The sequence below is a fragment of the Oryza glaberrima genome, chromosome 1 (genome assembly GCF_000147395.1).
Source record: "Oryza glaberrima chromosome 1, OglaRS2, whole genome shotgun sequence".
NCBI classification, from domain to species: Eukaryota; Viridiplantae; Streptophyta; class Magnoliopsida; order Poales; family Poaceae; genus Oryza; species Oryza glaberrima.
The window spans coordinates 26,323,920-26,336,950 of NC_068326.1; the positions used below are offsets into that span (position 1 = coordinate 26,323,920).

Below are 13,031 nucleotides of genomic sequence, written 5' to 3' on the forward strand. Positions count from 1 at the left end.
GAATCTGGTTAATAATCTTGTTAGTATTAGAATTGTCACATTCACCTAAAATCTTTTAGATTTTGGGACGGTAGGAGTTGTAAGTAGTAAGCTTTACTAATAAAAACTTAGTCTTAGGGCTTTGCTTCTTCCGCTGTTGTTTACAGAGGACTGGGCACCGATAGAGGAGTTGGGTTTGTTTTTGTTAGGTTGTGGGCTGGCTCTATTTCCTGCTGGGCCGTACTGATATACTAGTTGCTGGGACTTGGAGAATCCATTCAAATCACGACTCGATCTTACTCAAGTGAAGTCATTTTCGTTTCAGCAATGATTCCCGGGGTATCAAAAGCCTATCCAAACTCCAAAGGCTTGAAAACAAAACTTAGATCTGACAAAAGCTGAAGACTCGATCAAACTGTATACCCCACATTCAGTTCCGTTTACACTAATATATATTACAGTATTTAGTTTAGTTGGAATCAGTATGGTAATGTACATATGGGATAGTTTAAGAGCAGGTACGATGAGTACAACATCTACTTCTGGAGATAAGAGCAAGTATAGTAAGACCTAGTCAGCAGGCTGAACTATTTCCCACGTCATCAAAATCCTATATGGCGGAGTGAGAAGAGAAGAGAGAGAACGGAGCGGGCGGTCCCGCTATCGCTCGGCTGAAGCGTAGTATACGAGAGAAAAACGCCCGCTTCCAGCCCGATGAGAGCAGGTACAATAGCAGGCTATAAGCCAGCTATAAATATATTTTAAAGAGATAAAGGAAGAGAGAGAAGAGCAGCGGGCTACAGATCTGTAGTCAGCTGCGGCACGGACTCCAAGACGTAATGTGTGTATGACAGGTAGGACCAGGTATTAATATTATAGTAAGCAACTATTATATAAATTGGCTATTACATTGGCTATAGATGATTTGGAGCTAGTAGTTGGCTATACTATTAAACTTGCTCTGAGAGCGTTAAGCCGCCGCTTCGTTCCTCCCCCTCCGATCCCGTGCATCTCTGCCGCCGCCCCCAACCTCACTTCCTCCGCGCGCCAAATCCCCCCACCTCCTACTAAAATCGAGTCCTCCCGCTCAAATCTGCAATAAAACCCTCCCAAATCCACTCCCATGCCACCAAATTCGTCCCCAAATCGCCTCCTCTCAAACCCTAGACCCCAAATTTGTCCTCAAACCTCATCAAGATGAGGCGGCAATACAAAAGGACGCTTGCGCCGGCGTCTCTGGAGGTCCCTCCGCCAGCGACTTTGCCTGTCACGCCGGTGGCGACTCGGCCCTTGACACCGCCACCTCAGTTCGTCCTGCCGCCGTCCTTTTTTTCCACCTACATACCTGATGGCTGGTTCCCCACAGTAACACCGCAGTCCATTGTGACCTCCTCCTCACCATGCTTGCTCGCTGGGTTACGACAACCAGGCATTGTGAGTTCGTCGGCTCAAGGCCCTGCATTAGTGCCTCTGCATATCCTGCCCCAAGTGCTGAGAATTCCGAGGATCCCAATGTTCAAGCATGATATGATCTAGCCCTTACCGTCTTTATTTTTCTTAGTTTGTTAATCCTGCTCGAAGTGTATGTATGATTTTGTTGTGATATGTCCTATTGATCTGTTCAAGGCTTCACGTCCATACATGTCAAACTCAATTCACTGAATAGTTCCTGTTGTGTCATTTATTTAGGGGGTATATGGATCAGATTAGCTCCCAAATCCATCGGATCATGCTGACAATGCTGCTTGAAAACAATGGTACCTGGGTATAAAGATGAACATGTTGCTTGAACATATGTGGTATGCATGTTACTCGAAATTAATTAATTATATGTTTCTATGTTTGTTATCAATATGATATCAATATGATTGTTATTTCAAGTGTGATATCAATATGATTGTTATTTCATAAATCTTGATATATTTTCCTGTTATAATCACCATGAAATGAATATTTTGTACCCGTGTTGTTTCATTCTTTTGGTGACTGTACGTATGGCTGAGCATACTTGTATTTTGTTTGATGAAATAGCCACAAAGATATAGCCACAGCATATCATGTGCACATGCAGGCACATGTTGACTAATAGCCAAACATACAGCCAGTCTATTATATAAGTGAACTTTTAAGTGGAGGTTTTAGATGACATGGTATAAGAGCAGGTACAATAGCAGACTATTAGCTAGCTGTAAATATATTTTAATGAGATAAAAGGTAAGAGAGAAGAACAGCAGGCTACAACGCGGACTCCAAGACGCAATGTGTGTATTAATATCTGGTCCCACCTGTCATACACACTTTGTGTTTTGGAGTCCGTGCTGTAGCCGGCTACAAATCTGTAGCACACTACTCTTCTCTCTCCTATTTTATCCGCTTAAAATATGTTTATAGCTGGTTTATAGTCTGCTATTGTACCTGCTCTCATACGCCTTCGTACGTCGGTTACAACGGGATGAGATCCATGAGAGAGAGAGCAGCGTGGGAGGAGTAGGTTCAGTACGGTATCGAGGAATACCCATATTCATAGAGATCGAGTGTCGTGATTACATCATCACCAAGTTCCGCGAGGACTTTCCCACCACCTCACCTTAACGGAGGTCCGCAAAGGCGCTTGTTGATGAAGTCACGCTCCTTCAGAGCAAGTATAATAGTAGGTTATAAGCCGGCTAAATGCTGATATGGAGGAGAGAGAGGAGAAGCGGGCTGTAAATTTATAACTGGTTTGGACACAAGAACCAAGAAACTCTGTGAGATAGATAAGTGGGTCATGTATTAATTATAAAGAGCTAACTATTATTATATGGGTAGACTAAGAGAAGACTATAAAGAACCTTATAGCCAACAGATCGGCTGTATTATTAGGCTTGCTCTCAAAAATTGTTCGCCTTCCTTGACTCATCCAGCCTCAGCAACTTCTTCGCTCCAGCGGCAAACGAAGGCAGAGGACATCATGGAGGTGCATCCGTGCATATAGGGCTACTGATGCCGTGGGTGTGGGAATCATACATCATGAATGAGAGGAAAGCTTATGGGTCTGTTTACTTTGATGTCATTTTCAATCTTACTAAATTTTAATAAAGTTGTCAAAAAAAGTGGCTACACTTAGTTTGCTGCCAAATTTTGGTAACTATATAAGAAATCCTGTCAATTTTGGTAACTATGCTGATAAGGTTTTTTTTTTTTCATCCAAGTGAATAGGCCCTATGTATTGACATGTTTGGTCAACTGGTAGTGATAATTAGTACTATTGGCTTGTTACCGATGAGTATTAGCTGTTACCGTACTGGCGTGGTACCAATAGTATCAGATATGGTACTCAGCTGATATATCATACCTCCAAAACGAGACACCGTGCAATATAGCAACCCGTAAGTTTTATGAGTATAAAGTTTCTATAAAAAGGAAAGCAGTGACACTGTATGCGTACAAAATGAAACGCGAAAGGGCGTTCGGTTGATCACCGTGCGCGTGCACGTATGTGTGCATGCATCTCAACACGTACACAGTGCACACACGTTAATATCTACTCCTCGTTCAGGTGTACATGCCGAAAGGTTTTCCAAACCTCAACATCTCCCATACTAACCTGTCTGACCTGTCAGCCCGGTTAACGCACAGAGCAGGCGGTGGAATACGTCGAGCAGCCATGGGCCTTGCTGATCACTTGACCGGACCCAATGCGGCGGGCTCCGTCCACGGGGCGCCGGTGGAGCAGACGGCCTGCGCCCGCCTACAACCCCAGCTGGGCCACCACTACAGGCCGCCGGCTTCTGCTGATGCTGAGGCGGGTAACGCCCCTGCGGCGACGGCGGCGTGCGCGCCGGCCGGCGCAACGCCGCGTCCGGCGGCGATCCTTGGGCAGCTTCGTCGTCCTCACCGTCACTACTGCTTCCGTTTAGGTCCAAGTAGTCCACCATAACCTGCGTGGTTTCCTCTGCTGTGACTGTGGTAAGTACAGGGAGATTTTTATCATCTTGATCACCTAGAGAACGGGAAACCAAACTGTCAGTCTTGTGAGAAAGTATAGTAGTGCTATATGTAGTGTCGAAATAAGACGGCCAGAGAAGTGTAAGTACCACTAGCAAGTGGTCGAGCTTCGAGGAGTAATGGAATGGCCAGAACGAACACGAGAGCAAGATTGAAAGCAACCGGTAAACACTTCATGGCCTAAGAGGCTAAGAATATACTATTCTCTGCAGCGGCTAGAACGATCTAGTAAGGCAGCTCGACTCAAACTCTCTGTGCCCAGCTCGATCAGAAGCACGCTTATATATAACTGGCCTCTGACGCCTCTCCCCGAAGGGCAAAAGTCCCGATCGCCGATTCCCACTCAAGATGCCATCAACAACCCTGTGAAACGAAGCAGAGAAGAAGCGCATTTTGTGCATGCGCATTATATTATGACCGGTCCGTAAACCAGGAAACACGCCAGCCACAGAATCGTTTACTCTCTCAAGTCCAAGTTACGAGTCAATTCTCAATTCATCAGGCAAAATTTGGCCTTTTAATAGTTTTTCTTAAGGCGTTCTGCTCAGGCGACAACAGAAGTGGGCGACTACCTGCCGGGGAGTACGAAGTAGTACAGTGTAGTAGAGCCTGGCCTTATGGCCATGTGTCCACATGCATGCTTGCTTTGTAGGAGTATTAATCAAACCACCGCGTGGTTGTGGTTGTCTTCATGCACTGTGTACGTCAGACAAAAGGAATAATCGAAACACCCCCATTGTCTCGCTTGGGAACCTTCTTTTCCCTTTTCTGACTATTGACTCCACACAAAAAAAAAACCATTTCTGCATGCATATCACGCACGATTGAGATGCGCGTAGCTAAACGGCGATTGCTGGGTAGTTACTACATTTTTTCTAAGACAATGGAATTGAATATTCCGGTTTTTTCTCAGCGAGCTACAGTCAATTATTACAATGTAACAAAACAAGTGAAACTCATAAAAATAAAAAAGGACACCAATCATGAAAAAAAAGCAAACTAAAGACTACCAATCCAAGATAAGGAGTATACAATTATTGAATTTTATTTGTGAATCTCCATCCAAAATTGGTAAACAGTTGTATAACCGTTGTCTCGGGATTACGACATACAACTTTTAAAAACTCGTCCTCTTCATCACCCATTTGTAGCTGTGCGGTTCTAAGCCAATATGTTGTCCTAAAAAATACCTACATATATAAAACAGATGGTGATTTGTCAAACATCATGTCATTCATACTCAACCAATAGAACCTAACATAAACAGATATTTCTATAAGAATAAGTTTTCTATTTTTCTTTTCCGGTAGTTCCTACATGCCCCCTCCGTTCCATATTATTAAATGTTTTGGGTGTGTCATGTGTATTTTTCTTAATTAAGCTTAGACAATCGTCGTAGCAATATCTATAGCACCAACTTAGCTTATTTGAATCAACCGACGAATTTATTTTTATAGTACATTTGTTTTATGTTAAAAACCATATTACATTTTTCTATAATGTAATCAAACTTCTTAACATACACGGAGATAGCTGTATGTTGCTTACGCTTTACTTTATTGAAGAAAAAAAAGAGTCATGCTGTGCGTTATATAGATTGTACAACCCACGTACAATCATACCACATCCACCAATCATCGGTTAGGTTTATCTGCAGGTGGGCTCGGGCAAGCAGCAACTGTGTTTGTGCATGTAGTACTGATCGGATGTAAGTACTCCAGTACATATGGATCGGATGTATAGCTATTTCTAAAAATAAAATCTACGCAGTTATGAATCACTTAGCAGATGATTACTGGAGGGGTCAATCTTTTTTTTTCTTACCAAAGCACTGTGGGAAGCCCCCGCAGTAAAAGAACTTTATTAATGAAAGGAAAAAAATACAATGAGATTATCCAAGTTTATAATACATCATTTTCTACATGATTTCATCTATGAAGAAGAAAGAGTATATCCTTTTTTAAAAAGAGTTCTCAAAGAACGGAGGGGCCAGTCTTAAACACCCCCCCCCACCCAAAAAAAACATATGTTTCAAGCTTTGAATTATTTATTTGTTTGTTTGACTTAAAAATATGTGTTTTATAAAAGTATAGAAGTATACTCCTCCTGCCTTTAAGAGGATGGTTTTTAAAAATTACCCTACTAAAGGAAAGGGAAGGGCTCATATTTAATTTTTAATTTGGATTTAGTTCCTCACCGCCGGTTTTCATTGCTAGAAAAACTTGTAATGCTTACTTGAGGTTTTCATTGGAGGTCATTTGAAATATAGATATGTATGAGATTCTATTTTAAAAAATTGATTTGAGATTTTCTAACGAATATTTAGCCCCTAGATAATCTTAAATGAAAAGGTTGTCAACTTTAAGGTACAGAACTCGTCGAGATCTACAAGTTCTATATAAGTTTGATTTCAAATGAAGTCTACAAATTGTAAAAGTACGGAGATGATAAACAATACGGAAAAATTTGCTTTTACTACCTTCCCATCCCCAGAGGAGGATGGGAAATAAGCTTAAAGGGAAATATTACATAGTAAAGTGGGAAGACATGGCATTTCCTAAAGATTTTAGTGGCCTGGGTTTCACAGAAACAAGGAAAATGAACATTGCTCTCCTGGCCAAATAGATCATAAAGATTGAATCAGATGATAAGAGCTTGTGTATTGAGTTGTTAAGGAGGAAATATCTAGTCCATGGAGGTTTCTTTCAACACAAGGGTGGAAATGTGTCCCAATTTTGGAGAGGTCTTCTTAATATCAAGAGGTGGATGAGTTTTGGCTCTGAATGGGTTTTGGGTAATGGTGAGAGTATCAGCTTCTGGCAGGATGTCTGGTGGGGCACCTGTCCTTTAAAAACTCTTTTCCCTGCTATCTTTAGGATCTGTAATCAGCAAGAGCTGTTACTCAGCCATCTCAATCAGGAGGGTCCTGACTGCCTTACATTCAGGAGATCCTTTGGCCCGGAAGAAATCCTAGAGTGGGGAGACCTGAAAGAAATTATCGAACAAATTGAGGTTTCTGATTCACATGATAAGTTGGTCTGGGACGAGGAAGGTGAGGCAGGAGAGCAACGGGCCAGGAAAGTTCAAGTTGGTCCTCGGCGTCGACACGGATGCCGACGGCCGCCACCCCTACCGCTGCCAGTCGGATGCCTCAAGGTGCGCACGACACCTAGGCTCGCTGTCGGTGCCGCTGCTGAGTTGGTTGTTGATATGTGGGGCCCGTGTGGTTCCCACGTTGACTTAGCATAGCTGACCGAGTACACGTCAAATGAAACTAGGAAACATATTGTCTTGGGATAAAAGTTGACACGGTTTTGTGAGTTAAGAGATGAGCTATACCTGGTATCGTGGTTTAGGAAGAAATTTCAGACTAAGCAACAACTTAATGGACCTAAAGTGAACTTAGAAAACAGCATGGAATACAATGAGGCCACATGCGGCCTATTGGGCCACTGGCTACAAGGCAGGCTTAAGCATACTGTCTGTTCAGGCTTGGAAAAAGTACACCGAAGGTCCCTCAACTTGTAATCGAGTTGCAAAATTGTTCCGCAACCACAAAACCAAATTTCTGGCGTCCCTTAACTAATTAATAGGTTCTTTAGTGGTTTTCACCTCGGTTTTATTCTAGCGGCTGATTCAACGTGAGCCCCACATGTCAGCCTGCCACGTCATCTCTCTTTCCCTTCCCTCCTCTCTCTCTCTCTCACTCTTCTCTTCCTCCTCGGTTCCTCCTCTCTCTCTCTCTGCCTGTAGGCCGGTCGGCGGGGCGATGCGGGAGAGGAGGAGGGCGGCGCCGCGACGGCGGCCGGCGGTGGCGGCCGCAATGGGGAAGCACGGCGGCAGCCCGGCGGAGCTCCGCGGCGGCCGTGCGAGGCCCGCGACGCCGGTGGGGGAAGTGACGGGGGGCGGCGCGGCGGACGTGGCGAAAGTCGTTGTTGCAATCGCGAGCCTCTCCTGGTGCGCGCGCCACCACCGCAAGTCGTTGTTGCAACCGCGAGCCTCGCTCGGATCCTCCTCCTCCTCCTCGACATGGTCAGCGAGCAAACGCCGGTGGCGACCGCCGAGGCGGAGCTGGTGAGCAGCGCCGCGGTGCCCGTCAAACCCGAGGAGGCCGCGGCGAAGGCGCAGCCGGAGGACGATGCTCCCATCGTCGAGGACGCCAAGGATGATGACGACGGCGATGAAGACGACGATGACGATGGGGATGAGGATGAAGACGGTAACACTCTTCCTCCTTCGCGGTTTCGTCTTCGTTAATATTGCAATCTGTCCATGTGAAAGGCAGCGTGCAGTAGTTTTACTGATTAGAAACGTGTCAGTGCATCGTGGTGTTTGGATTTCGTTAACGGTTTTACCTTCGGTTCTTGTAGCAATTACTAATAGCTAGATTTATAGCCTGATTTGCCGTTTTTGATGACCTTGAATTGAAGGTGAGCACGGTGCAGTTGTAAACAAGGGCTCCAAGCAGAGCAGGAGCGAGAAGAAGAGCCGCAAGGCCATGATGAAGCTCGGAATGAAACCCGTCACGGGAGTCAGCAGGATTACCATCGAGAGAGCCAAGAATGTAAGAAACTGTACAGCTGCTGCAAACAATTTATTCATTCGAATGGAAGACAGAGTTAATGTTTCTCTGAATCCCGTGTGTTTCAGATACTGTTCGTGGTGTCCAAACCTCATGACGTCTTCAAGAGCCCGACGTCGGAGTCGTACGTCATATTCGGGGAGGCCAAGATCGAGGACCTGAGCTCCCAGCTGCAGGCGCAGGCAGCGCAGCAGTTCAGGATGCAAGATCTGAGCAAGGTGATGTCCAAGCCGGACGCGGCGGCAGCAGCGCCGGCCGACGAGGAGCAAGAGGTGGACGAGACAGGGATAGAGCCCCGCGACATCGACCTTGTCATGACGCAGGCCTCGTCGTCGTCGCCGCCGCCGTATCGTCGCCATCGCCGTCGCCGTGTCATCCGCCGTCGTGTCGTTGTCGCGTGTCCTTCCGTGTCGTCGTCGCCGCCGCCGCGTCGTCGCCGTCGTGTCGCCCGCCGCCTCCTCCTCTCCCGTCTCACCTTGGTGGTCTCCTCCGCCGCTGGCCGGCTTGCCCATAGAACAAAAGAGAAGAGTGTGTGTGAGAGAGAGGAGGGAAGTGAGAGAAATATGACGTGGCAGGCTGACATATGGGGCCCACGTGGGTCCCACATTTGAATCAGCCGTCACGTAGGACAAAACCGAGGTGAAAACCACCGAAGTACCTACTGTGACCGGTTTTGATTAGTTAAGAGACGCCGGATATCTGGTTTTGTTGTTGGGGGACAATTTCGGAGTTGCTAGAAATATAGCGCCATATGCACACAGTCGATTTTTTTAGCCACTTACACAGTAGTTACACCTCATTTACACCCCACTTACATATGTAATTAGTATGTAATTTTAGTAGTTACATATGTAATTTTGAGACTTACATTGTAAATACATTAAAATTACATATGTAATTTAGGGACTTACAATGTAAATACATACCGATTATTTTTTGATAAAAAATATGGCGCCATAAATATAGCTACGCCCACAATTTTGTAACTCCATAACAAGTTGAGGGACCTTCGGTGTACTTTTTCCTTCAGGCTTCAGATGCACATAGACTAGTTGGGCTACTAGACGATTACAAGTCTCTCAAGCCCAAGTTTTAATCATCCCAAAAAAGGGCCCAAGCTTTCACAGTGGCGCTGGATCCACATATCCATCAGGCTAATAGCCCGTAATATGATAGGCTTTTCCGCTAGCGTTTGTTTTCTCTGAGTGTCCAGTGTAGTTTGCTTTGGACTCTGACCATCTCTTTTCAGGGCATTGGGATTCTTTGAGTTGCATAATTGGAAGCTTGCTTTTACTTAAGCACCACCCAGTTCCCCAATCTTTCAACAGAACAAGTAGCATTTTGGAGGTTATCAGTGTCATCAAGTAAACTGAGTCCCTTTTCTACCACAAGTTTCAGAAAAGCTATAATGCCTGCTGGAAAGGAAGGAACATAAGATTACATGTTGACTCTACACATTTGGTGATTATCTATGTGAGAGGCTTCAACTACTACTAATCCCTAGCTGATAACTCCAAATCTTTCCTCGCCTCACAGGGAATAAGAACACCGTATCAGGATCAGGCCGGCACTAGCTGCACTGCTTTTGATTTTGAACGCTCGAAAGGAGAACAGTGAGCCACTGGCAGAACGGCGTAGCCTCACCGTCTGTAGGCAGCAACTAGTTGCCGCGGTCTAGTTGTAGGCCACAAGCGAGCTCGTTGCGGCCGACACCGGACAGTGACTTGACTCAGGAGGCAATAACTCCTTCAGCTCAACCAAAGGTGGCTGGCTGATGAACTGCCCGATTTTGAAGGGTTCAGTTCAAGTTCCTCCTACTTCCCAGCCAAGCTGCCTTATCCAATTAGCCGGCAGGTGATGACTGTCAAGCCAGTTGCATTAAGTTATAGCAGACGTCCTGGAGTGTGATGGAGTTAGGTCGAGGCGATATTTCTATTGCAAGTAGCTCACAAGGACGAATGAACGAACGAAAACTAATGAACCATAACTGATAACTCCAAGTCTCCAAGTTGTCAATTCTTGTTTTCAAGACATAAAATTAAGTAGCTTGACATCGGCCACCGCCGGTCGATACATGTCAATATCCATTAGTATTTATATTCAGGCATTGACTAAGTTAATGTTATCTTTTCCTTTGTCTCTTTTTATTCTTTATTATTACACGTTGACTTCCGCTTTACATTAAGTAATTTACAGCCATTGGCGGTGTCAACGCCTCGCTGATGATTTAGGGAAGCTCAAGGCCATCTTTGCGTCTTGCAGGATACGAAAATATATTTTTTGCAAAGAGGAGACGCTGTGCGTTTCCTTTTCTTTCGACCTGACTCGAAAGCAAAGTGTTCGAGTTGCCTTTAGCAAGGTTCAGTATAAGAAAGCAAAGAATAATTCGTAATCGATCCTGCGGTCAAAACGAAACTGGGGCTTTCCCCCTTTTTTATATTACTTGCAAACCTTGAATGTAACCTGGCTTATGTTGATTATGAAAAGGAGAAACCCTATGGGGATTTCTCAAACTGATTAAAACGCTTGCTCGCAGTACAAACCGAAGTCTTGGATCATTTTGTATTTAACAATTAGTTTCTTGTGAGATAAACATTGACACAGTACATTTGTCTTGTATGTAAGCTTTGTTTTGTCTCTTTACAGCTGCTGGGAACGATTGCTAGATGGTGGGTGCAACGTCATTCCACACAGGCCGGATTCTTTATTGTGATACTTTGATAGCGTGGGAATACTTGGAGTTATGCCTCTGGAGTCGACTCCAGCTCCCTCTTATCTCACAGGTTCAGAGCACCTGTGGCATCTGTGTACTACATCACTTCCGTTTATTTTCCAATTTGATCAGATCTAAGACATACAACTGACCTCGTGCATTGTTTGTCAACCTCCTAACATTCATGTTGATGGATATTGATAGCCAAAAAGCAAAAACTCATAAATTCTTCCTTGTAAATATAGATAAGACCAAGTAAGAGATAGTATAACAATGGTTGACCTACTTCATATTTGGGAGCTGGTTCAACCAAAAGGAGCTGTTCTTACTTTTTTGGCAGACTCCAGTAGAATACTGTAGCTAGCTAGAATCGGAGCTCTGGAAGAACGGGTTATTGTAATCATGCCCAGTTAATGTAATCATAGGGTGGTGAGGCTACTCAATTACTAGTAGTACCTCAAGTGTAGTCCGTACCAAACATTTGACTTGCTCGCATTGCTGGTATGTGTTGACTTGGGCCGTGGACCATTGAATCGAACGTCGAGTTCGGCGTCGCAGCAAAGCGATCGAGCCCCTCTGTCTCTCTCTCTCTCTCTCTCGCAGATCTCCAGACGTTCGGTAGTTCGGTTCATGTGCACATTGCACAAGCCGCCTTGAAAAACGCAGCTCCCTGCCTCCCTTCAACGCGTTTGCAACGTGCAGGCAGGCAGGATCTACGACGTTGTGCCGCACCGACGGGTGTGGTTTGGGGCCAACCCGAGATCGGCTCATGCAGTCGCGCGCTCGCCGAATCAAACCCGGCGTCCGGCTCGACCGGGTTCGCGTTCGTCGGCGAGCTTTTAGCTTCTGTTGTTGTCTCTCGTCTGGCTCCTGTGCGTTCGCGACCGCGCATCAATCATACAGAGCAGGCGCGCGTGCCGCCCGCCGGTTTGGCGGCGAGGCGGGATGCGTGACGAGTTTTTGCCAGTTCGCGCGGCGCTGGGACGCACGCGCGCGCGGGCGCGGCGTGCTGCGCTCTCCGACGACGAGGAGGCCCACCAGGCCACCACCACCTTGTATGTTGGGGGGGCACGAGACCGCAAGAGGGAATGAACCGTGAACGTACGATGCAAAAGCGAGCGGACAAGGCGGCATTGCGGCCAGGCATCTCGTGCTCGCTGTGCGGAATGGAAGCGGAATGGAAGGGGATGATGCATCCGATCTGACGCATACCCCAACTGCTAGTGCACTGCAGTGCAGTGCAGTGCAGCGCAGCGCGTTGCTGCATGCCAGGTCGGTCTGGCCCTCTGGCCCATTTGGCCGCCGACCTCTCCCAAAAAATATGCAGGCATCCACCTGTACGAAACTGCGAGGTCCGATTCCTTTATTGGTCGGAGACAAGAGAGTGTTGCCAGTTCCCCCCACCGATTAATCCCAAGAGCAATCCGGATGAACAAGCAAGCCACAGCAGGTAACTAGGTAAGCTGTGGCGTCTAAGTTCTAACTGTAACACTCAGATAGCTGGCTGCTTGCTAGTAGGTGAATGCACCAACTCCTGAACGGAATTGGTCACATTCGGAGGAAGAGGGACCTGGATGGCCGAATACCTGATCTATAATCTGAACTTGACCCAAATTTGATCCCACCAAAGTCGTTACAGGATTTTCTCAGGATGTTGTTGGGCCAAAGTACAACCGTAGAAGTCATGTACTACCTTACCTGCTCGTCCGGGTGGGTTTGGTGGAGCAAACTGCCGCTTACCCCGAACTACCATAATTCTGTTGCAGACTC

General features: G+C 46.0%; 1 protein-coding gene and 1 pseudogene across 1 annotated transcript; one reads left to right on the forward strand and one right to left on the reverse strand.

The window, feature by feature from the left end:
- Positions 1 to 3,353: 3,353 nt before the first annotated feature.
- LOC127760614 (uncharacterized) lies at positions 3,354 to 4,204 on the reverse strand. Its single transcript, XM_052284902.1, has 2 exons — positions 4,056 to 4,204; positions 3,354 to 3,961 (listed from the first exon to the last, which is right to left on the reverse strand). Exons 1-2 carry the CDS (start codon positions 4,141 to 4,143, stop codon positions 3,561 to 3,563), a joined length of 489 nt encoding a protein of 162 aa, XP_052140862.1. The 5' UTR covers positions 4,144 to 4,204; the 3' UTR covers positions 3,354 to 3,560.
- Positions 4,205 to 7,454: 3,250 nt separating this feature from the next.
- LOC127765022 (uncharacterized) lies at positions 7,455 to 9,471 on the forward strand (annotated as a pseudogene).
- The last annotated feature ends 3,560 nt before the right edge of the window (positions 9,472 to 13,031 follow it).

Bases quoted from the DNA above. Each gene is read 5' to 3' on its own strand.
- LOC127760614 (XM_052284902.1), bottom strand. From the start codon at position 4,143: ATGAAGTGTTTACCGGTTGCTTTCAATCTTGCTCTCGTGTTCGTTCTG. The intron at 3,962-4,055 runs GTACTTACACTT...CCCGTTCTCTAG, and splicing joins AGCTCGACCACTTGCTAGTG to GTGATCAAGATGATAAAAAT.